Below are 26486 nucleotides of genomic sequence, written 5' to 3'. Positions count from 1 at the left end.
TACACAAATCTACAATGTAAAAATTAAGAAGATTATTAAATTATTCATAATCATAGCATATTAAAGTTGAAAGGGACCTCTAGGGTCATCTAGTTCAACTAATACCTGAACAAAATTTCCCTCTATAACATACATGAAAACTGGCTATCAAGTCTCTAGGATAGATTTTTAATTCCCAAAGAAGACTAGTCGAGGCTGGAATAGATCTAATGAGTAAGATTATAGTGTTAGAGTTATAAAGTATTTCAGAGAACATCAAGTCCAATTCCATCACTTTCCAGACGTGGAACCTGATCTCCAAAGAGGTTAAGGAACTTGACTAAGTGCACACAGGTAGTAAGGCACAGATTCAAATGCAAACCCTGGTCCTCTCGCCTCCAGATGCCATGCTCTTCCCAGGGTGCCACTCTGCTTCCTCTATTCAAAAAGCTGAGAGGAGCAATGACAAAGTTTTCACATTCTCAAAATTTTAAATGACTACTAAAAAAATTATGCCTGCTTTATAATGAAGAGGTAAGATAATGCTTCATGAAACTCATGAATTCCTTAACCCAGTGTTACCCAAAGAGGGACATATGCTACCAAAAACATAACACAGCAAAGAACCTATATCAGACTACAAAGCAACAGGAACACAGAGAGCAGAGACTAAAGGGGACATGGTGATGAAGAGAAGGAATATGGTAGGGGATCAAGGGTGAGAGGAGAGGGAAGATAAATGATTATATAGTAGGACAACTTCCTGCTTTCATGAAGTAGCTTAAAATCACACCTGCAGAAATCAATATTCATTACAGTACTAATTCTTAAGAAAAAATACATTTATGAATGTACCTGGAATATTTCGTTGATGTCCACGGGAAGAGCAAGTCCAATGTAATCATCTGAGCTACCATATGTAGCATTGGATACCATGGACCTAACTGAGGAGGAGCGTTGCAGTGTGTTTTGATTAATAGGACTTAACAGATCTTCTTTATCTAATGAAGCATAACTTAAAGCTTTCATGAACCTAAAATACCATGAAGAATAAAAAAACCACTGAATTAGTATGATCTGTCATCTTACTACACAAAGGAATTTATACTTTTGCCCACCTTTAACAAAAGATGCACCAAGAAAGGCCAAAATCAGACTACTTGAGGATAGTTAAGCAATACTAAATATTCCTAAACATTTACTTTATGGTAAGCTTATTTATAGTGTTATTAATATGTATTAAATATCCCAAGAAGTTACCTAAAATAGCCTTACATGAATATCAAGAAGTTAAGTGGCTATACTTTCTAGTAATAAAGATTTTAGAAGTGCAGAAAACTAGATAATCTCCAGCTGCCAAATACTACCTCTACCTCTAATTCTTGAAACATCTCAAAAGTTAGAATTGTAGCCTGGGGGCCACACATAACTAGCACATAAAACAAAGCAAGAGTTTAGGGCTATAGGGCTAAGGACACCTCTACCAATAACTGTACAAAGCACAACAGTTATGAACAATAAAAAACGATGACTCCATAATAGCTAGCATTGTTGTACCACTTTAAGGTGTACAAAGTTTTACAAATATTATCTCATTCTATCCTGATAACAACCCTGGGCAGTAACAGAGGTTGAGTGATTTGCCCAGGGTCATACAACTAGTAAGTGTTTTGAGTCTGGATTTCTCAAGTCTTCCTCACTCTAGACCCAGTGCTCTATCTACTGCATTACTTAGCTGTCTCAAAATCTTTTAGTGTTAACTATTTTCTCATAAAATTTCTAGGGTAGCAGAAGCCAATCAAAATTATTCATCTTTATAAGATCTAATCTACTAAATAAACAGTTCTTACAGGAGCTTACATTCTAATGGGGGCAAATAACGTCTGCAAAGACAAGTCTATGTGAATGTGTCAAGAACCTCAAAAGATAGAAGGGACCTTCAATCTCAGAAGTTATCTAATTCAACCTACATCCAAACAACAACCTTCTTGACCATATATATACACTTACTAAGTGGTCTTGGCTGCAACCAATCAATGGACAAAAAACAAAATTAAAGCAATGCCTACATTTTTTGTGCTTAATACCAAGTTTATTCTGCAACATCATTATAGCTCATATTTATACAGCACTTTACAATGTTCAAAGCACAGATCATTTGATCTTAATAAGAACTCAGTGAAATGGGTATTATCCTAATTTTACTAATGAGAGAGAGGCTGAGAGAGGTAATACGACTTGTGCAAAATCTACCACTTACTAAACAAAAGAACTAGGTCTTCTGGCCGCAAGAAAGGGAAGGTGCTTTCTCCTTCTTCACTCTAGCTTCTAGTTTACTTCTTACTCCAATATTTCAAAAGATTAATGATTTCAACTACCTGGATACTCCCTCCAATTATGGCACCTAGTAACCTCTCAAGACCAGTTGGAATAACCAGAAAATTATATTACCTGGTCTGACACTTATTTAGGCTAATAAATTAGGACAAACTCAAACCTGGTGGCATCAAAGCTTATAATCTACTGGTATAGTCTTCAAGAACGGAGTATCACTTTCATGCCACAATGAAGCACTGGAGTAAGACATCAAGCAGTTTTATTTATTTCACTACTGCAGGCATCCAAGATTTTATCATTCATCATTTTATTATCCCTGACTCTACATATCAAGACTAAAACTTCCTCCATGCCTTAGTAAAAAAAAAAGCAACAGAGGCATCAGAATAGTCCAAACAATGTGCTCTGGGGGAGTATATACTTTTAGCTGGATGAATCTGGGATAGCTAGAGAGGAACTCGCATTTGAGGTGAGCTTTCGGTACATCCAAGGCATGGGGTACTGTGGCTTACAAGAATTTACATTGGTGGTTGAGTTCAAGAACTAGAAGATTAGTTTGGCTGGAATGCAGACTAGATGGGGAAAATATATACATGTATGAAATAAGGCTTGAAAAGTAGGCAGTAAGAGCTAGACAGTGGAGGACCTTCAGTGTGAACCTAAGGATTTCATTTTCCCCCCTAAATATAATAGGTTAGCGAACATTTAGAAAGGGTGGGAAGACAACTAAGAGTTGGCAAAACTTCATCAAAAATAAGTCTTGCCAGACTTAACTTATTTTTATTTTTTGAGAGGCTTATTAAACTGGCTACTTTTGTAGAAAAGACACATAGGAATATATGATTCCAGATAATAGTACAATTAGGGAGACCAAGGACTGCAAGGCTTAGACACAAAAAGAAGTCAATAAGGGTTCAACAGGAACCTCAAAGCTTTCCTTCTTGTGATCTTCAGTGTCCTATTACATTTTTATTGATGATTTAAATAAAGATATAATTGGCATGTTTATCAAATTTACAGGTGATGCAAAGCAGAGAGAAACTACTTACACAATTCATGTCAGAATCAATACTCAAATATTTTGATAGGTTGGAACACTGGACTACATCTAGTGAGATGAAATTTAATGAAGATAACTGAGGTCTCACATGTGGGTTTCAAAAGATTAAACTTCCTAAGTACAAAATGAGGGATGCAGCAATTGGTCGAGAAAAAATGTAGGAGGTTCTAATTAATGGTCTACAAGTTCTGCAATGTGAGCCACATATGTGACATGACAGCAATAAAAAAGAAAATAAAAGATAAACTGCATTGAGAGGCATAGTGTCTAGGACTATGGAGTGAAAGTCCTACTATACATATATGAAGTACTGAGCTTCATTTATTTTAAGAGAAACATTGATAAGTTGCAAAGTACATAAAGTGTAATAACCAAGATGGTAAACGGCAATTCCATGGTTCATTCCATGATGCTCAATTAAAGAAACAAAGAGCGTCAGGCCTAGAAAATGGAAGTGGGAGGTGGAGAGGAGGGGGAGAAGAGAAAGGTCCATGTGGGTGGAGGGGGGAGAAGGTTTCATTGTTTTCAAGTATCTAAAAAATCTGGAAAACTATGTAATGTAGAAGGATTATGGTTTTGTTGGTTTTGGTACTTGGATTCAAAGGTCCAAACTATGAACAAAAGGGAGAAGTTACAAAGAGGTAAATTTAGGTTTCCTGTAAGGAAAACTTTCTAAAAATTAAAAATATTCAGAAGCAGAATGAATGAGCTGTCCTGGAAGGTACTGAGTTTCTGCTCATTTCAGATCATCAAGCAAGGTTGGCCCATATGTTTTCTATGGGATAGAGGGGAATCTTGTTTATGTATAAGTTGAACTCAACTGGCCTTTGAAACACCTCAGACTTTTGTAACATGCACACCTTTCCCCTATTAACTGTACTTTGAGTCATCCACATTTACTCACATTGGCCTCTATATGCTTATAAGATACTCACTTCAAGAATGAGTTCAGATACTATTTTTCCTCATGAAAACCTCACTCAGTTCCCCCAACTAAAGGCATTAACTCCCTCAAAGTTTCTCATACTATTCTATTCTCCTATGTAATCATATCAAAAATCTTAATATTTTTAATAAACATGTAGCTGTTTCTTCCCTTGACTAAACTTTAAGGTTTATTTTTTATATTTAATATATTTGTTAAACATTACTTTCTCTGTAACCATTTACATCTAAATACACAAAATTCAATGTTTAAAATGTCTTTACTTTTATGTAATGTCTAATGTATATAATGTCTATGTAAAATGTCTAAGCACCCAGAAAATTTCTTTGGTTATTCTCATTTTTCCTTTGATAATACTGTAGTATGTAGTTTTTCTAATTTTGTTTTTTCCTTCTACCTTTTTATATATTTCTTACCAATTTGTGTCATACTCATTATACTTGAAAATCTAAGTGTCATTACATCAATTTACCATAATTTAACCTTTTCCTAATATTTAGCATGAAGGCTGGTTTTAGTTTTTTGGAATTACACGTAATACACCAATGAAAATCTTTAAAGAATGAGCTTTATTTTCTTTTTGGTAAAGTTTTCAAGGTATATTTCCAACAATGAAATTATAGGGTCATAGGATAGGAATTCTTTCTGTAACTTTTATAATATACTGACAAATTCCTTTCCAAAAACCCCACAAAACTATACTGATTTTCAATTCCACCAAAATGCCATCAATACTGCTCTGTTGTTTTCAATTATCTGTGCCAATATGATGGGCCAGAACTGTTTTAATTTGTAGTTGTCAGTATTAGGAGGCTGAGAAATTTTTTTCAAATAACAATCTAGTGTTTATAAAGTGCTTTAAGGTTTGCAAAGTATTTCACAAACTTCTCATTTAATTTTTAAAACAATTCTGGGAGAAAGGTGCCGATGATGAAGGCCTGAGGCAGGCAGAAGTTAAGTGATTTACTCAAGTCACATGGCTAGTAAGTATCTGAGGCTAGATTTGAACTTGGGTCTTCCTGACTCTAGGTCCAGCATATTACGCGCTGTGCCACCTAGCTGACATGATTAACAATTTGTATTTCATCTTTGGTAAATGTACATTCACACCCCTTGCCCATTTACTTATTAGGAACTAAAAGATGCCTTTGCAAATTTTTAACAGTTCTTCATATACTCTAGATGTCAAGATTTATCTGTCATACTTTATGTTTTTCAATCTATTATTTTCCTTTTTATTATACCATGTAGAATATTTTTTCTTTTAAAGTAATTATGTCTATATTGTCCTTAACGATTTCTTCTACTTAACAGAGCAGTCAATTCCCCTCCAAAATTAAGATAACACACTATTCCATTTTTTTCCACTGTTGATATAGTTCCATTAGCTGAAACTGACTGAACTAAGGAGGTATAATGAATCAAAATTCATTTTCTATCACACTGCAATTAATCTTCTCCCTGATTATTCCAATAGGTTCATCAATATAGTATTTTATATATGTATATATTTGGTTGGACATCTGTTATCTTTATTCTGTTGACGTAGTTCTCATTTTTTTTGTAGCCCAACATCACACAGTTTTGATGTTTATCATCAGTTTGTAACATTTTTAATTCTAGGAGTATAAATCCACTTCCATCAAAAAATTATTTTTTCCTATACTGTATATCCTGTAAATATCTAAATTAATTTAGGAAGCAGGATCTTTAAATCCAACCCACTCAAACATTATGTCCTTACAATTATTTAGGTCTTCCTTCATTTCAGTCATTATAGTTTTATAATACTTATGTCACGTATATTCAGAAGTAGGTTAACAGGCCAATTATCAAGTTTTGTTGTTAATATAAATAGGGTTTCTTCTATTATGAGATCTTCTTGATCTTTATTTCTAGTATGTAAGAATGAATATAAATTTTGTGGGTTAATCTTGTATCATGGAACCTTTCTGAATTCATCTCTTGTTTTCAACTTATAATTAATCTTCAAGTAATTACTTTAAGACTACCTTGAACATGACAGTACCCACTCTGTCCTGCTTGTCTGTGTTGCCTTCTGAATGTCCTTTTTGCTTTCTTCTGACGTTTGAATTTTCTAGATATATTATCAAGTAATCTGCAAATAATAATTTGACCTCATTTTCAATCAATGTAACTTATATACTGTCATGATAGTATGCCTTAAAGAGAAGTGGTGAATGTAAGGAAAATTTCTTTTGTCCTCATTTTCAGTAACAATGCTTTTAATGGTTTTTCTACTATATATATATCATGTAGGCCATTCTCTTTAGGACAGATGATTTTCAATGGATGAAAATAAAACCCTTCCATTCCTATTCCCTTTTGGTGTTTTGGGGCACAAATAAACATTGGAAAAAGGTTTCCCCATCTTGAACATAGTGGTAAAATTTTTAGTTTGCTTATATGTTATTACATATTGATTTCCTGATGTTAAAATATAAATCATAGTTTAATTTTTTTCTACTGAGTGGTATTTTTTTCTAATTACATGTAAAGATAGTTTTTAATGGTTGAATTAATTTAATTTGTAATTAAAAATTAACTTGAATGAGCTTTATAATATATTGCGGTATTGTTAATACTCATAATTGTTAAAGTATTTTTGCACTTACAAATCATGGAAACTAATCTATAATTTTTTTAATGTTATCTTTGCCAAGTTTAAAATAAACACTATGTATTCCTTACGAGAGGCAGCATCATGTAGTGGATAAAACATCAGCTTTTAAGTCAGCAAGACATAGTTCAAATCCTCCATGTAACAGAGTGGCTGATTAACAATTGAGAAGTTTCTTAACTTTTAGGTACCTTGGAAAACTACACACACACACACACACACACACTCTCTCTCTCTACACACACACACACTCTCTCTCTCTCATATAAAAGGTATTGCCAGTAGTAGTATTATGACTCTTATTTTATAGCTGAGAAAACTGAGGCAAACAGAGGTTAAGTGCCTTGGCCAAGCCAGTAACTGAGGACAAATCTGAATTCAAGTCTTTACTCCAGGCTTGCCACTCTCTCCACTGTGCTACCTATATTCTGCCTCTTTCTCTATATTATTCTCTGGCATTCTTTCTTTGTGGGAATTAAAGTATTCATTCTGAAATTGTCTGGGCCAAGTAGCTATCTCTTCTTTTCAATACAATTTCATTCCTTTTCTAGTATCTTGAGGCACAAGGGTAATTCATTTAGATTTTCCTCTCTTACTGATGCAGGGATTCAAGGATATAAATCTGGCTCCATGAACTACTTTGGCTTTATCTCACAGCCATAACATGGCACTATTGTTATCATCTTTTAAATATTTTTAGCATTTTTCTGATTTCTTTCATTAACTATTGTTTAGTAATATTTGTTTCCCCTATACTTTTCTTACATTCATATTACTATTTACTTTTTTGGGGGGGCAGGGGCCTGGATATATTGGATCTCCCTATCTCACCCAGGCTAAAGTACAAGAGCCACTCATAGGCCTAATCCAACTACTGATGGGCTGGGAGCTTTCATCTGCTCCATTTCCAATCTAGCTTGGTTTGTCCCTTCTTAGGCTGCCTGGTGCCACTCTGCCCTGGGTTTTCCCCACTGCTGAAGGGCTTGATGCAAACACCTAATCGATTTTAGGCTAGTAAGGCTACAGCAGTCACAAACTACCAGACTTTGTATTCAATTAGAGGGGTGCACCACCACATCCAGCCACTACTTACTTCTAATTTTATTTTAACCCACTACTTACTTCTAATTTTATTCTAACAATGGAAAATGCTCAGAATCTCAAGGCCACAGATATGACAAGATAAAGACCTGAAGTGAAATTCTCTTATTTATGCAAAATTATTTACTGAATGGATTTGTGACATCTATTTGGCTATTCAGAGACCTTTTTCATTTAACTCCCAGTACTAAGATAAGTTCTGAATAAATGAGACTGCCAGTTAAGTTCTAGAAGACTGAGGCACTTACTATATAAATACCAAATATACCACAATAATTCAAATTTGAACAGTGCCTTGTAGCCTGCAAAACATTTTTACCTATAGAATAGGTATTATTAGCCCTCCCACAACCATATAGTTAACTGAGCCAAGAAACAAAAAGTTCTTCTAGCTCAGTAAAGTAGTCTTTCTACTTTGTGATACTGCCTAGAAATACAACTCAGTTAAGGAGCTGGCCTCATTGAAAGTGAACTGCTAGTTATTAGAGGAAGAAAATTACAAAAAAAATTAGTAATGTGAATATCAGAATCAGATACATTTTAGTAAAAATATAAAGCTATATGGAAAAGGGTTTATGACTAAAAACATTTGGTTGACCAAACAGAAAACACGGAGAAATCGTAGCCACAGCCAAAGATACCATGTTAAATTCAAAGCAACATTCATTAAGCATTTATTATGTGCAAGTCACAGTGCTAGCCTCCAGAGATACAAAGGCAAAAATAAAATAGTCTGTCCTTTCAAGAACCTAATAGCCCACTAGCAAGAATGTTATGTAGTTATGTATTATACAAGGGAGGGAGTAAAAGGAACAAAAGTGAGTTCAGATAAAAATGCTCTAAAAATATTTAAGGAGGCAAAGAAAATTAATAGCAGGGGGGAATCAGGAAAGGTGCCAAGGAAAAAGTGACACTTAAGGTGTCACTGAAGATAAGGAATCTGAAATTCTGAGCAAATGTATATATATATTTATAAATATATATACATATTTATAAAATTAAATTCTAATCAGGACATTTCAGTTCATTTCAACTAACTTGATGTAACTGCTAAATATCATTAATATCCTAAGTTTATTCTTAAAAAGAATATAATACAAAGAGAGGGGTCAATTTCTTCAGTTTTCATTGTTTGTACTAAATAGCTATAGCTGTTTAAAACAAATTGAAATTACCACTGAAGCTTTTACTGAAATTGTTTTAAAAAAAAAGAGGTCAACTTTTTGGGCCTTAAAATTGACCTACCTGAAAAGGCTGTTTGTTATTGTAGGTCTTAAGCTCCTGATTCCCCCGACATGCTTCTTTTTAAAATCGATCCTTGCAGAAGCGAGAAATAAATGGAAAAAAAAAGCTTGTGACTTGTGTGTCCTAGCAAAGCATGTATGTTTATTTTCAGGGCCTACAAGGAGTTTCTCTCCCCCCCTTGCAGCTGCAAGAATCAATTTCAAATCATATCAGACAATCAGGAGCTTATAACCTACCACAGTAAATAATTAATAGCTGTCATTTATGAGACCAAAGTAGATGTAAAACATTTCCAACATATCCAACTACAGTTTAAATATTTTAACCTGAACTATAATTGTTACTTCAAAATGCTTTCTTACCTGCTTGGCGTTAATCTTGAATCAAGGCTACCAGTCTTCATGGTAATGGTGTCAGTAAAAAGCACATCTTTTGCTGGAGATGCCAAGGCTTCAGAATGAGATAAAGAGGGATGCATTCTTTGTTGCTGCAATCTTTTCAATGTAGCATAACCAAAGGCATCTCTAGAACTTGTATAGCTAAAGTTATAATCTGCTAGACTTTTAATTGTAGCAACAGAGGGGGCTTTAAGGGACTGTGCTCTACGAGGAAGTGTGTGAGAAGAACCAGGTGGCACCAGGGACACAGAGTTTGATTTTGAAAGAGGCAGATGGTTGGACTGTGGTGTTGAACAGTGGCTCGTTTTAACAGTTTTAGTACTTACCACTGTACTCAAACTTCCACAGTCTGTGTCCATTGTTGCAGTGTCCACACCTACTGTCTCTCTTGAAGGACTTGAGCTCATCGAGCTTATACCACTTGTTGTAGTATCTGTATTGAAACTTTGGCTGCGTATCTTCATATGTGAACTTGTAGAGTTGTCGACAACTAATCTTTCTCTGCTTGTGTTCTCCCTGTGGTTTTCTGTACCAAGACTCTTTGTAAATTTTAGATCATTTTCCCCAATACTAGGTGTGCTACCAGCATCTTCAATTTGCTTGGTTCCAACAAAAGAAGTCTCTAATCTTAATGTTTTCTGAACTTTGGAAATGGATGAGAAATCATCACTATGATTAAAGTCAATACTGGATGGCTCTGTAACTGTTCGATTTCGCCTAATACCAGATTTATTATCAGATGCCAGCTTGCCCCCTTTTGGATCACTGCTACTACGATGTTTCTTATTAGGCAGAGTAAGGGAATTTAAGATGCGATTCTTCACAAGTCTACTAGAAACAAAAAAGGGGAATGGATTTTTATCCTTTATGGGTCCAGTCCGATCATAAAATGTTTGCTCTGCATCCTCATTGATATCAAGGAAAAACGTACTAGTAGAGCTGCTGCCAAATCGGTCATCCTCCATAATAAACATACCTAAAATGAAGAGTTACATATTATTCAAGGCGTCTAAAAATTAAAACAGGTTCACTCTGTAAGTTTTAGTGATCATCTGACCTTAAAACGGTTTATATTGTAGATTAATGTTCACATAGGTCACAAAACTAGTAAATACACTAAAACTCTTTAGAAAGCTATCCTTGAGATTAAGTCTGAGATAGCAGATAATTTATATTTTAGATATATTATTATTATTATATATTAGACATTTATATGAATATTGGAAGGTATTTATATAGTACCTTGAGGTTCACAAAGAACTTTATATGCACTATCTCATTTCAGTGAGCCTCAAAATAAAGGCAAGAGGTGGGTATTACAAATTATCATTCCTGTTTTTACAGATGAGTAAAATGAAGGTCAAAGATGTTAAATAAATTATGCACTGTAGGACTTGAACCAGGTTATCTCTGGCCTTTCTACAGTACCTATAATGACTATGCCACCAATAAGTGAGACTATTATAATGAGGTTCTTCTGGCACTTGTAGTGATGGGGGGGTAGGGGGTTGTCAAGGTTGGTATGCCTCATGAAGAATTCACAACTGTTTATAATGCTTCTGTATATCAGTAAAATCTCAATGAGACAAGATGATAATGGGAGGGGCAGATAAACACAATACAAAACATACCACACACAAGATGGGACTAGAACCAGATTTTCCTGATCCTGCACACAGATTACAACCAGGAGAGAAGACTGATGATTGAAGGACCTGTGCTGTGTATGAACCATTAGATTTATAGGTACATTGTAATTTTAACACTAGTGCCGCTCAGGAATTTGCAGCTAAACTGTAGTACTTTTGCAACGGCCACAATACATATAGTCTGTTTTAAAAACAACAGTAGGAAGTGACATATAGGTGGGAAAAACAACAAAACAATGTGATAAAAACAGAAGCCAGAAAAGGATTCAAGGTAGCTCCACATTACATCCTATAATGCTTCACACACTGAAGCCCAAAGCAGCAGCAATGGCAACCAAATAAAGGAAAAAATGTGAGAGGGCAATGGGACCATTAATTGATGCTAAATTTCCAAAGTACAGAGGCAGAGTCCACCAATAATCAACATTCGGCAGCTTTTCCCTTGAAGCTATAATGGTCTGGAACATGTAGGTAAACGTTCACGTGGACTGTGGATAAACACTTGTAGTATGAATTCCTTGAACGTTTTCTTAGTGCTCAACTAACTTCATTCGTTCCTGCTCTCTAAGCCTAAGACCTCAACTCAGAAGGAAGCACAGGTTAAAGCAAAGCTGATTGTGATTTTAAGAGGAAGAGGAAGAGAAAGAAAAATTGGGTATGTGCTTCACTGAACTGGGAAGCATTATTACAAAATTCTGGAGAACTTCCATGTAAGAAGAAGCTACTCCTAGAGTAGTAAGAGAATGCCTGATTAGAGTGTCTGCACTATATAGAGCAGAGGTTCTTTTTGTATCATGAACCTCTACAGACACTTTCTTAGAATAATACTTTTTAATGGATAAAATAAAATACACAGGATTATGAAGAAAGCCAATTATACTGAAATATAGTTATTAAAAATGTTTTTTAAAATTCATGGACTACATGTTAAAAACCCCTTTTCTGCATTAAGGGGATGTGAATCTTTAATAGGGTATTGCTGCTAAATAAGATTATATGTCTTAGAAAGATTACCCCAATTGCCTTAAAAGAAAACAAGAATGCTTTCATGATTAAGAACAAATCAATATAGTTTGAAATTCTGCATGCAAACATTAATTTTAATTTTGTTTAATTGAACTTTAACAATGCTTACTTGAAGGTGCAGATTCACTTTCACTATTATGTCTAGAGCTGGTAGACTCAGAGTTTAGACTTAGAGTGCTCGGGATAGAAGAAAGTTCATTGCAGAGTTGCTCCATGTCATCAGGAACCACTGGCCATGGCTGTTTGCGACTGTGTCTCACAGCATCCCAATTATGATATTTTAGGATATCACATCCTTGTTTAGTTTTGGCTATGAGACCAAGCACGTAGACACAGGTTCTGTATAGATTGTGATGCAAAAACATGGATTTTTTTAGAACCAATAATTTAAATGAAAAACTTTCTATAAATTACTCTATGATTTGTTTATATCTCCTTAAAAAGTCACTGGACGTAAAAGTCCTCTGAAGAAACTCATGGAATCCAGTTATAATTCAGAGCTCCTTGAAACCTTTGATATCTTTAACAGATGTGGGAACTGATTCCATATTTCTTCTATTCTATCTCTGCTTACATGATCACAAGAGGGAGAGGGAAATGGCTTCATGAATCATTGTATTCCTGAGTGCGTGTGGGTGTGTGCATGATTTGCTGTCTTCTGAAAGGTTTCCTAGATCAAATACTAAAAAGTACTTTCCTTTTAGAGGTGTGAACAACAGCTGAAGATGATCAAGGGGAAAGTAAAGTTAACAATGTATGCAAATAGTATAAGAAATCAAACTACTAAAAAATTACAGGACCAATATAAATGGTTGATACTATCCAGAGCTACATTCATCTTGAACTCTGGATAAGAATAGGTTCAGGCATTAAAAGGATGTGAGAGAAATATCTTTTTAACATTTTGAATCTCTTGCTTAATCACTCTTCTCTTCTGTCTTCCTCCCAACAAGCTAGGTCCCACTACCACTTCTAGAGAAAAATCAACAATAACCACTCCAATAGCTTTAAGATGCTTAATCCCATCATTCATGAAATAACAAGGAGTCAAATGTGCATATCACTGGTATCAGAATTTCACCTGCCTATTATCTGAAGTCACATAATTCTTCTACCAAAAATACACTGCAAATGTAATTTCATAAAGAAAATTTATACTGAAACTTAAATCAATAAATAAAAGTAGACATATTTCATAAAATATAAAAACATACCTACTGAAAATAATTGAGATGAAAAGGGACAAAAAAAAATCAGTATCTCCTAAACAATTAAGACATTTCATTTCTGACATAAAAACACAAAAATATTTATTTAAAATATACCCACTTACATGTAGTTTAACTCTAGGATCACAATTGTAAAACTTAAAACATTTCTTAAAACATTTATAATATTTAAGCACAGATGCATTTACAACAAATTTTTAAAATTCTGTACAACTCTTGTTCTCTTAAAATACAACTAAGTTAAAAAAAAAACTACTGACAGACTGTAACTCAGAGTTACTAAAGTTTGTATATAAAGCTAGTTTTTATAAATGTTAAGTTATTCTTTGGAAAGATGATGTAAATAATGCTCACAGACTAGGACTTGCACTTGATAATTTAAGTAGCTATGAAAACTCAAAATGAACTACCCAAACTTCTCATCTGGTCACTACTATTACTGAGACTAGGGGATACAGTGGATGCCACAAAAATGATTTTTGGGGGAGTATAACTCGTTTGGGTCAGTTTAATTCAATGAACATTAAGTGGCCAATGCATGGAAGGCACTACTTTATATTGGCGATGTGACAACTACAAATGACAGCAACAAAAAAACAGACACTTAAGACCCTTATACCTATTATAATATGCATAGAGATAAACTACGGTACAAGGTATAGTATGATGAGAGCAGGGCATAGGTTCATAAGAGCTCCAGTAAAGTCTGAGGAAGCAGGAGACATTTTTATCTATATCTATGGGAAAGGAGGGAAGGTATCAGAGAAATCTTCTAAAAAAAGCTGAGCCTTAAAAAGAGAAAGAACTTCAAAGGCAGAGATGTAGAGAGAGTACATTCAAGACATGGAGACAAGTGAGGAAATACAGGAAGGATATGATATGTGAAGTCTGGGGTAGTAGTCTTCACATCTTTGGTCATGCATTAGTATTAATTTTTTTAAAAGGCTGTACATGTACCCACAATACGTGAATACTCATAAATTACATAAATGTATTATTACACAGACACACACAGAGAATGAATTTAAAGGGAAGGCAGAGGATAATGGTAACTGAGGAATCGGGATGGGTCCTGAAGAAGAGGTACTCTTAAGGGGTAAAGTAAGAAAGAAGCATATTCTAGGCATGAGTACAACTTATACAAAAGCATGGAGACTAAAGATGTAACATTATATAACAGAAAAGAGCAGGATGGACAATATGGCTGAACCACAGAGCATGTATAGGTTAAGTAATGAACAATAAAAATTATCAGAGAGATTTGAGACAGAGAGATTTACTAGAAAGCTATCGATATAATGGAAGTGAAAAATAAGACAGTGGTTGTGGGAATGGAGAGAATGGAACTAATTAAATAGAACTGGTAGAAACTGAATTGGCAAAACCTAGCAAATGATTTGATATGAGACATGGGGAAGAGGAGAGAATAACTACTAGGCTGTAAACCAAGGTGACTAGGACTAGAAGCCCTCAATAGAAATATGGCAAACATGTACCTTAAAAAGATTATTTTTTTTGTAGTTGTGTGAAGAATGAATTTGACTGGGAAAAGACCAATGTAGAAATCAAATTTGTGATTTCTCTTCAGGAAGTTTCTTTAATCATCTGAGGTCAATTGCTGATTTATAGTAATTACTAGGAATCAAGAGACTGAAGTATTCATCTCTGACAAGTCTTATTCCCTGTGGGACCTAGAGCAAACCATTCCATTTCTGGAATTTCCACTTTTCTGGGTCCCAGCTTCCTCATTTGTAAACAAGGAGGTTGGACTAGATGCTTTCTAAGGAAATTCATTATCTAAACAGTGGTCTTATTATCACAAAACCTATTAAGACTGAGAGTTCCTTCATAGTCAACACTGTGGTTTTAACAGGAAATTATAAATATATGAGATTTATTATCTAATGATTAATGTACTCTATACTAAAGAAATACATTATGAATTGCTGGAAAAAAAAATACACACCCTCTAATGGAGAGAACCTCACAATGCTGTGCTAAGGCCAATATATCTGGAATCACATTCTCCTCTTGAAGCAGGTTAAGACCCCAGTTTGATGATCCGATATTACCCTGGATTAAAAAAAAATTCCCTTGCTATTAGATAGGGTTACAAAATATAGAGGCTTTTCAAGAAACTTGGGAAAATGAAAAGATATAAAATGAACCCTGTTCTATAAGACCATTGCAACAAACCCCTGAAAGAAGAATTAAAACAAACCAAAAAAAAAAAGTTTTCCTAGGCAAAACCAAAATCTTCAAAAAAGATTACTGTGAAAGGATTTATCTACCTTTCAGAATGAATATAACATTTAAATTAGTGAAGACAGTTTTCATCTTGGAATATTAAGACATAATAGAAATTCCAGTGACACATCTATGTAAGATAATATACTGCTAAAGAAAAAAGTACACAATCTAAGAAATGGCATATTTATCACATATTAATTAAGTACTAACCAAGGCCCAAAGGGCTGCTTTCAGCTGCTTTACTCCTTCCCATTTATCCAACATTGGTGAACGAATAGTATAACTGAGATCTGGAACAACACTCTAGATAGGAAAATAAAGAAAAATACTCAACAATATACTAGATTTCCTTTATTGCTATTAATTTCCAATTTTAAATTATTTTCATAATTATTTTCATAAATTTATACTAGATTACATAAACAACACTAACAAAAAACAAATTTTTTAAATTTCAAATATCAAGGTAAGCAGCTGGTGTCTTAGGAATTCTTTTTAATTTTTAGTGGCCTTTTTCACAACTACCTCACAAATTCCTCTCATTCTCATCCCATTCTCTTCCATTTTCTTCTGTTATCTCTTTATGGCCTAGTCTTTCAAAACAGCCTTCTTATAACGGATTCTCTCACATATTTTACTATTGATCTATAAATATAAAGCACAAACAATCACCCAAACAGAAGCTGGCCTTGCCATGCAAGAAGTCACTAACACAACTGTAATAAAAATGCACAAAAGTAACTCACATGTGCCTAACCCCATATAACTCACACAGATATGTGTATACACACAAACCCATATGCATATCTGGTGCATTTCTGAACAATATACATTTACAATTCCTTTTGGTTCTTAAATTTAGGCAATACATTTGCCTTTTAAAGAATGACAATTGCATTATAATATACGTATATACATACTACACCTATATACACACATGAACACATATGCATGCATACATACCCACAAGGGTGTTGTGTATGGGTTGGGGTGGGACAGGGGTATGTGTGTGAGTGGGATAATGGACAGGCTCAAGCCTTCAAGCCAGGAATATCTGTCCCACTCTCAGACACTATATGGTTGTGTGCTCCTGGGCAAGTCACTTAACTACTAAGTATTCCCAGGATACTCTCCAAGACTATATGATATAGAGAGGATGCTTGTATTGGTAGAAGGAGTTTTCTTACTCAGTGATTCTCTATATTGCAATGAAAATTCAGAACCAAGTTTTACCTGTATCCATAACTCTATCTATACTGAGACTCAGATATGAATATTGCAAATAGCGAAATGTAGAAATGCATTCAAATTAATAGTGTCAATGTTTTTGATCAGTCATGGAGCACCATTCTAATTATACCACTGAACTGACTGCTATTTTATGTTCTTTTCCAAATAACATCTTCACAAATTTGCATATTTAAAATCAGCCATGCTCTTTAAGCAATCTACAATGTAATTAAAATTTTACCTGTACCTCCAACAAATGACATCCTGTTTTGTGGTGTACCAGTTGTCCATAAAGGTGTATGGGCAGGTAGACATGTGGTCGCTGTAATCTAGTGAAATAAAAATGATTTGATAAAACCTATTTTATTTCTCCATTCTAAGTAAGCTCAAATTAAAAATATTACTGACATTATTAGTCATGGAAAATTGGACATATCTGCCTAATGAGTTTTACATTTAATACACAATTAACAAGATTATATAAACAGAAATAAAACTAAAAAATAAATTAGCTTATTACAAATTAAATTTAGTTATTGATGACCGAATTATTTCCGTAAGGATGATAATACCTTTGGTTACTCCGACGAACATAGTTATCACCATCTACAGGTTTGCGATAGGTTGTAAGTGCTTCGTTAAGTTGTTCCTCAATTAATTCAACATATTTTGAATTGTATTCCTAAAAAGTAACACAGTATTAGTACTATAAATTGCCAATAGAAAAGACCATAGTAAGTAAAGTATTTAAAACACTTGAAGAATTCATATAAATATGTAAATTTTCCTTTTGTTATTATAAACCTACATGTTTCCATGCGTAGCTCATTTGTTACATTCTTAAAGATATCCTAAAGACTACATGGCAAAGGTAGGAAACTGACCCTAGAAGATGTCCAAAATCTTTTAATTTCTTCAACCTGCTATACAAAGAACCTGTGTCTACTTTTCATGCCTAAGTAGAAACTTCTTTACCATAGAGACTTATGTAAATTATTAGCCTAAAATGAATTTTGTCAACATTGCTATATTTGCTTTACTGGGTTTCTCATCCCTTCGCTTAGGAGAGAAATTTATGTATTTTGGCATAAAATGAACACTGTTCAGTTATAGAGCACACAAGGAAACAGAAACCATAAAAAAGACAGTTTTAGAGTATAATGGCTTTAAGGTCATGAAGAACATGAGCAAGTTTTTGCAAGGAATGTTTGTGCCCCTGCTGACTATAAAAAAACTAGAAAAACCATCTCTGTAAGGACATGCATTTTTATAGCTAATTCAGAAATGTGGAATTATGGAAGTTTAATATCAGTTTCACAGATACATATAAAGTATCTAATTTGTTGGGGCATGAAACTCAATGCTAATTATAGGCATACGTGACAAACAAGTATTGTTTAAAGTCTTCTAACTATAACTAACTTACAATTATATCTTCCCCACTCCCAAATTTTTAAAACTTCTATCTATTGATTCAATTAAATGTTACCTTTTGCCATTTTTCCATTTGTTTTGTTACGTAACCCCTCTCATTAAGATAGGAAAACCCCTTCGGAATGGACAGAAATCTATAAAAGTAATAAAAGAAATCAAAGATTCAATACCCAGAATTTATAAAGGGTTATATTTAAGGAATATATCCTGCATAACTAAGAAACTGAGGATTCTTCCATTTGTACAATACCTTTAATCCTAGGATACTCTGAAAATTCTTTGCAAACAGATAAACGAGTTCACAGTCATAGCATTTAAGAGCTAGAGATGAGCTTGGAAATTAATTGACCCAACCATGTCATTTTCCAGATGAGGAAATTGAGGTTTAAATAGGCTAAATGATTCATCTAAAGTCATGCAGCAACTGGTCATAAAATCAGCTTTCCCACCTAGGATTCTATTCAGTACAATTCACTGAGTCCCTCTCTGAGTATACATGAGGACATATGGTAAGAAAGAGAAGGGTGAAAAGAAAAATTAAGAAAGAAAAAGAGTACATGAAAACAAAGAAATATTTTAAAACACTAAATAGTATCCCAAATCTTGAAATACATCTTATTTACAAAATAAAGAGGACTACTTGCTAAATAAACTGTTATACTGTGTTACTCTCCACAACTTTCCTATTTTATTTCAGTCTTATTATTTATATGCTGTAAGGATCAATATAGGTGAAGTAAGTTAAAAAAAATAAAACAGAACAACCCACCTCCACCCCAAAAAAGAAAACCCTTGCTTAATATTTACCTAAGAAGGAGAAGCAGACCTTTGTCTCCAAGATGAGATAAAGCTGGTTTCATCTGGATGAGAGCATGAAGATTGGCCTAAAAAGAAGCGCTCAAATTATCAATTGGACAAAATAAATGATTATTAGGAATTAGCTTAATCAATCATTCACTCAAGTTGAAAAGTAAATTTAGTTATAAAATTATCTCATTATTTTATAAGTCATGAATTTTTCTTATCCACACTTAAGTATTTTATAACCAAAAGGAAAAATTCACCTTGTCTTCACATGCTTCATCTAAAATATCAAGAGCTTCAGAAGAAATAGTTTTATTTTTATCATGCAGTTGAGTCACTAGCAATTCAATGCCCCAGTTACTGAAGAACTCCACATTGGCCCTTAATAATACTCTTAAATGTTTTGTTGCGTACAACCTACAGCCCTGAAAAAGGAAAAAAAGAAAAACTTATTAAACACGTGTGTCTTTCTTCCTTTAAATCAAGAATGCAACTTTACACATCATCTTAATGAGAAATACTTTAGTGTTGATCTCTGACACTGAAATATTTTAGTTGACTCAAAAAAGTGTCAAGGATGATTATAATTTCTGCTAGGAAGATATTTTATCTTCTCTACCATGTGTCCAATGAAGTAAATTAAGACTTCCCTTGGGATATATTGGTCTTATTACTGCTTCATCACAATTAGCAAATGTTAAGAGTTTGCTATCTACCAGGTACAGTGTGCCAGATGCTGGGGATACAAAGTCAAAAAAAGAAGTTCGTGTGCTCAGTGAGCTTACATTTGATCCAATGAGAAAACGCACGCACGCACACACACTTACATAAGTTAAATAAAAACAAAGTAATTTGAGGAGGAAGAGCACTAGGAGTTGAGAGGCATCAAGAGATGTAGCTTCTTGTAGAAGGAAGCATCTGAGCTGAACTCTAAAGGAAGTTAGAAATTTTAAGAGGCAGAAGAGAGTAATGAGTGCATTATAGACAGAGGGGTCAGTCATTGCAAACACAGTACATGAAAGGGGCTACCTGATTTAGGGACTATATGATGGCTATTGCTTCAGGTGCTTTAGAAGTAGGAATGGACAAGTTATTAAGGTGACCACAACCACTAATCAGTACGTCTAGTATTTATGATTGATTTTAAATTTATTTTGTTTTTATGGCTGTTCATAAAATGCGTTTTTTTCTTTGCTATGTTACACTCACATCAGTAGCTGCCGTGAGGATTTTGGAAAGGATAACTCTGGCCAATCCATCTCTGCTATAGTCCAAACTTGAAACTGTTAGTTTCAATAAGTGATCTTGGTTCTTCAAGGAACAAAGATTAAGAAGACTAATGAGAAAGTAAAAAAAAATAAAGATATTAGAATCTATTTTGTATGTGAAACAGAGTAATGCACAGCAAGCAGGAGCTAAAATATCTTTAAAGAGTCATTATTTTTATTTAGGTCTTGTATTTTTAAAATATTTAACTAACTAGATGGCACATTTTAATCAAACACAAAATCAAAAGGTGTTTTTTTAACCTGAAATAAAAAATAAGTTTGATCATATATGAAAAATAAACTAGGATACTCACCACTGAAATACACTGCATTTTTCTAACATTTTAACTCCATGAGGATGACAGGAAAGTGTTCCAATAAATAAAAAGTAGTGTTGACTAAGGGTACTCAGTAGACCATTGTTCTGAAGGCTTCGTTCAGGTTTCATTCCAGATGAGGAACTGAGCCATTGAACAATATCTTTTACTAGTTCTTCTAAGTATCCTTGCCCATCCTAAAGAAAAGAAGAATAATGAAATGAGAAAAGGTTAATAGCATTAGAAAAACAACTAATGGTCCTTAGTAGAAATTGATCTCAAGTAGAAATAAATTTTCAAAAAATCCTAAGACAATTAGGGAGGGGAACAGCATGAAAGAGTTAAGACAGAGGGAGAGGGAAACGGAGAGGGAAAGAGAAAGGGTCAAAATAACTGAAAAATCAAAAGAGCCTAATTGACCAAAAAAAAAAAAAAAAAAAAAACGGTTATTAGCAAGGGCAAGTGGGAAGGTAATAAGCATTTCTATAGCACCTACTATATACCAGGCACTGTACTAAGGACTTTTTGCAAACATCTCACTGGATTCTCACAGTAACAATGAGAGATAGTTGAGTGTACCCATCCGCCCTGTCATCCTTGACTACTATTATCCTCTCCATTTTTGAACAAAATGAATCAAACAATTTTCATCGGGTTATACAGCTAGCATGTGTCTGAGACCGTATTTGAACTTGGGAGAAGCAGATGACAGATAGCATCAAAGGCTACACATAGGTCAAGGATAAGGATTGAGAAAAGGCCATTAGATTTAAGATATGATGGTGACTGTAGAAAGCAGTTAAAGTTAAATGATAAGGTCAGAAGTCAGACCGCAAAAAGTTAGGAAGATACTGGAAGGAAATGGAGGCCCCATTTACAGACAGCCTTCTTAAGTAAGATGTTTAGACATAGGTGTTTAGAATAAGAAGACAGATATAGGTAGCTAGAGGGGGATGGATAGAACAATTCTTTTTTACTTGGAAGTATTTTATTGAAAGTAGGTAAGCATATGGGGAGATTAAAGGATAATGAGAGTGTGGATGACAGAAAGAAAGATGTTGGAATAAGATTGTGCAGGTTAAGGGGTACTGCCTTGGCAAGGAGAAAGGTCACCTCTTTATGTGAGAATGGAATGAAAGAGGAGAAAGTGGCAGAAGGGAGCTAAGGGATGTGAGATAAAGAAGGGAAGAGCAGTTCCCAGATAATGGGTTCAAATTTTTGAAAGAAATATGAGGTAAGGTTTTCAGCTGAGAGGGTGGAGAGAGAAGGAGTCCATAGGATGACTGAGGAGGACTGAAAAGTTTTCGAAGAGCTGCTGTGTAAAGTGGGACAGTAAGTTGATAAAGAAGAAAGAGTAGGACTACCTCAGAGCAGTGAAGGGTCAGTTGAAGTTATGTAATATAAATTTTCAGTTAACACAATCAGGAGTTTCATGATTTTTTCCATCTTTGTTTAGCAGCAAGAATGTAGGAAAAAAAGTAGTGAATGGTGGAGTGATTCAAGGCTAAGGCTTGGCAGGGCATAATGAACAATTTGATAAAGGAGCCAGGGACTCAAGATGACAGTATAGAGATAAGAGAATTTCAAAGTTAACAAACTTGGTAAAAGAACACGTGTGGATGATAGCAAGATCAAAGGTATGACCATTTCTGCATGTGGATGAGGTAGAGGAGGTCATATGAAATGAGCAAGCTGTGAAAATGGAAGGTAAAGGTGCTTAAGAAAGTGTCAATATGTATGCTTAAGTCCCCTAATATGAATTTGGGAGGAGAGCAAGACTATGAGCCAGGCATTAGAGGGGAAAAAAAAAGTCCTAGAAGTCGTTAGATAACAGCTACCAGAATCTTGTTTGCATGTAAGAATAGATGGGATGAACCTCAAAGGACAACCTGGAAGTGTTAAATGGAGAGCAAGACCAATTCTCTCAGCAATATCAGGGCTTCAGGGGAGGGGGAGAGAAGTATAACCAGTGTTGGAATAAGTGGCCCAGGCTCAGTGCAAGAAGATGGATAAAGTGAGGAAGGAAAATATTTAAGATAAAAGGAAGTTTATTATCTATGAAGCAGGCATAGCACAGAGGAAGGAGTGGGAACCTTTGGAGGACTACATGGGGGCACTGGGTTAAAGAAAATTAGAACAAGAAGGTAGGCAGCGAGAGACAGATGATGGGGTTTGAGTAGTGACATGGGAGGAGGGGTGCATTTAGAATCATTGGCACAGGGTGGGTATGACTGGGAAGTTTGTTAATCACTGAGGACTGAGTTCAGGTGAGTTATCATCATAACTAGGGGTTCATTCTCAGGGCGGAGGCCTCCCAGGGTGTGTGTAGCTGGAAGCTGAGATGAGGGAAGGATTAGGTATGAGGACTGGTGGACACAGAGCTCCAAGAGGCTACAGAAGGTGCTGAGAGAGATCAATGGCTGGCCCAGGAAGGATAGGATTCTAAGAAGCTCCCTTCACCTGACTGGGAAGGTTCAAGCACAGGTTAAATATCCAAAACTAAAAACAGTCCCTGACCTTAAGAAGTTAGTGTACAAGTGGGGAGAAGCAGAAAAGTCACTTCCATTTCTAAGAACTTTTCTGATCAGGAATGAAAAGGTTATTTGTTACATAAACAATTGTATTACAGAGTTATGAAGTATTATGGCAAAGAGAAAGAAATCAGAACGCCAGAGGTGAAGCCGATAGGCAATTATCTCTTCAGCGAGACTGGGAGGCAGTAGGAGAGCTGGGATCTGCATTATCCTTGTCAACATGCATAGTTTTATAACTGTGTTTGTTGTTTCTCTGCTCTCACCTGTAGATTGCTTCCCTAGCTTCTCGTTATATGAGAAGGCAAGAGGGCATGAAAATTAACAAAGAAAGCAAGATGACGGAAGATATTTTGTGTAGTGGAAGTACCACAAGATTCTTCATGAACAGTAGTTTCTATGATTCATATACTCACAGATTTCAAAACAAGTTAAAGTTGCCAAGTTGAATGTTACAGCCACAGAATCCTACCTTTGTACAAAAATGTTCTAGAAGTCTTTAGACTTAGCTTTACATGGACAGCAGAAATTCTTACAGCTTATGTTCTTATAATTCTCCCCTAAATTTGACTCTGAAGAGTTACATTAAAACTAGTGTTTTCCTTACCCTGGCAAAGCATAATTACTTGATCTAGTAAACATTCAGAGTAAAAATATATCTCACCTCTTCAGACTCAAGAAGAAATTCTGTAAACTGGCAACCCACAACTGTGAGTTGCTTGGACTTGGCAAAATCCAGATCCAAATTGGCATATAATTTGCTGCTGGGCTTGTAAAAATAGAGTAGTCGTCGTACAAACCTAAGATTAAGATCAGAAAGTTAATGTTTTCTCACAATGGAATGATTATTCTAAATCTAAAACAATCTGTAGGAGATAAAAGGCCATGTTGATAGAAGGCATGAGACCGAATCCTAGTTCTGCTACTTACTGGGGAAAATCATTGAATTCTCTATTCCTTCCACTGTAAAAGATGGAAAGCTGAACTTGACCAGGGATCTCCAAATTATATCGTTGGTGCGAAATCTGGCCTATCACCTATTTTGTATGGCCCAATGAACTAAGAATGGCTTTTACATTTGTAAATACAATAAAACTTTATTTAAAAATATAAAAACATTCCTAAGATTCTAGGGCATACAAAGACAGTTACACAGACCTATCTCTAAAATTCTCCCCAACCATAAATTTTATGCTCCTATCATAGACCATTATGAATAAAAGAATGAGAAGGGAATACATTGAACCAACAGTTTTATTCCATCAAGATACCCTTTGGTATAAATCCTAATAAGTAGTTTACAAAGTCAGGGACCTCACAGGCCAATCACTGGCCTTTACATGAAGATCTGAAAAAGAGGAAAAACTTAACAAAGCAACCAATTCTACTTTTGGATAGTTTCTATTATCTATTACTGGGAAGTTTTTCCTTACATCAAGCCTAAAACAGCCTTCCTGCAACTTCTAACCACTACTTCTAGTTCTGCCAGCTGATGTTATTTAGTACAAGTTGAAACCCTCTTTCATAAGACAGTCCTTTAAATACTTAAGGACAGTCATCATGCTCCTCCAAATCTTTTTTACAGGTTTAATAAAGATACTCGGTTACTTCGAATGAATTTTATACAGTTTGACTTCCAGGCTCTTCTTGGTTAGCCACCCTACCATGGACAATTCCTAATTTATCAATATTTTTTCTAAATTATAGCACTCAAAATTGAACAAATATTCTAGAAATAGAATGTTTGTATCTCCAACAAGGGCCAACAGGATGCTCTGAATGTAACTTAAGATTCAATTCACTTTGGGAATGCCAAATCATATTGCTGCATCATGATGAACACATGACTGAACTCTACCCCTGAGATCTTCGTTTCTGAGTTAGGCAAGTCTTTCTCATTTTGTATTTGTGAAAATGATTTTCTGAACCCAAGTATTAAGGTTTTTTCATTTATCACTGCTTCATCAGATAAAAACCAGCCCAATATCCTAAAGTCTGTCAAGATCTTTTTGGATACTTATTGTTAACCAGCATCAGTCATTCGTATTATTTTTAGCTGTGTAGATGCAAATTTGACAAATGTGCTACCTATTTACTTACAAGTTATTGATAGAAATGCTAAGTAGCAGAGTTCACTCTAAATGGTACCACTGTAATCTAAGAATTTTTTGATAAAACACATGAAAGAAACTACAAAGCTGAAAAAAAAACTTGGCTTAGAAAAAAATTATAAAGCCAGTGGATGAACTGGATACATGAGGGAGTGAGTTATTGGGGCTCTTAGATGTCAATCTTCCTATGTAGTACAGGAAATGTTTTTCCCATGATTCTACAAAAGCAAGTTTCAAAATTCAATGATTTCTTAGTTTCCATGGTTAACAAATTAGCAAAAAATCAAAACAAGTTAATTTGATAATTACTATAGTTAATTTTATCAAAGAAATTCAGCATAAGCATAACGGTTATGATGCTTCACTTAAGAGCCAATAATATCTGGGTTCACAACCCACCTATGACACTTACGTGTGACCCTGGGCAAATCACTTAACCTTAGGCAACTTATCAGAACTTACCTAAGTCATAGGGGTTGTGACATATATAGATGAAGAGTTTCAATACTGAGAATTCCCTACACAAAGATCACAGATGCTTAAAGTGTTTTATTAATGCCGCAAAGTATTTTTCTTTCACATCCTATTCTCAGATAACATAATTAAGTGCTACTTCTTTCATAATAGAGAGATCAGTTGGTTTTCCTGAACTGTGTCTTAGTTTCTGAATCTTAAGTTTTCAGGACAGGATTCTGAGTAAGAAGGGCATACTGGAAAATAACTGGGATGTAAAAAAGATATGACTATATATTTCAATTAATCTCTGTGTTCTGCAGTACAATGTTATTATACATGTTTCTCAGACTTAAATATCACTAATACAGGGAATGTTTGCTAAGTGGAGTAAGGGATAAAGATTTAGACTTGGAGTCAGGAAGAGTGAAGTTCAAATCCTCCCTCTGACATTTCTTAGTCATGTTACCTCCCTCA

General features: G+C 34.6%; 1 protein-coding gene across 4 annotated transcripts in view; it reads right to left on the bottom strand.

Moving 5' to 3' along the window:
* The window catches only part of RICTOR (RPTOR independent companion of MTOR complex 2), a 129631-nt gene that overhangs the window by 10719 nt on the left and 92426 nt on the right, over nt 1–26486 (bottom strand). For 2 of the 4 annotated variants that reach the window (XM_072605765.1, XM_072605768.1), the window contains 14 exons: nt 24110–24245; nt 20912–21111; nt 20539–20665; nt 19590–19754; nt 19333–19409; nt 18581–18659; nt 17664–17773; nt 17333–17420; nt 16072–16164; nt 15578–15684; nt 12492–12721; nt 9672–10683; nt 9310–9381; nt 835–1012 (listed from right to left, as the gene is read on the bottom strand). In XM_072605765.1, coding sequence (XP_072461866.1) covers nt 835–1012; nt 9310–9381; nt 9672–10683; nt 12492–12721; nt 15578–15684; nt 16072–16164; nt 17333–17420; nt 17664–17773; nt 18581–18659; nt 19333–19409; nt 19590–19754; nt 20539–20665; nt 20912–21111; nt 24110–24245 — 2674 coding nt within the window. The remainder of the gene's footprint in view (nt 1–834; nt 1013–9309; nt 9382–9671; nt 10684–12491; nt 12722–15577; nt 15685–16071; nt 16165–17332; nt 17421–17663; nt 17774–18580; nt 18660–19332; nt 19410–19589; nt 19755–20538; nt 20666–20911; nt 21112–24109; nt 24246–26486) is intronic. The other 2 variants (XM_072605766.1, XM_072605767.1) reach the window with 2 other exon arrangements.

The sequence above is a fragment of the Notamacropus eugenii genome, chromosome 4 (genome assembly GCF_028372415.1).
Source record: "Notamacropus eugenii isolate mMacEug1 chromosome 4, mMacEug1.pri_v2, whole genome shotgun sequence".
NCBI lineage: Eukaryota > Metazoa > Chordata > Mammalia > Diprotodontia > Macropodidae > Notamacropus > Notamacropus eugenii.
Note: the sequence above shows the minus strand (reverse complement) of the source record. Positions and strands in the feature narration are given on the sequence as shown.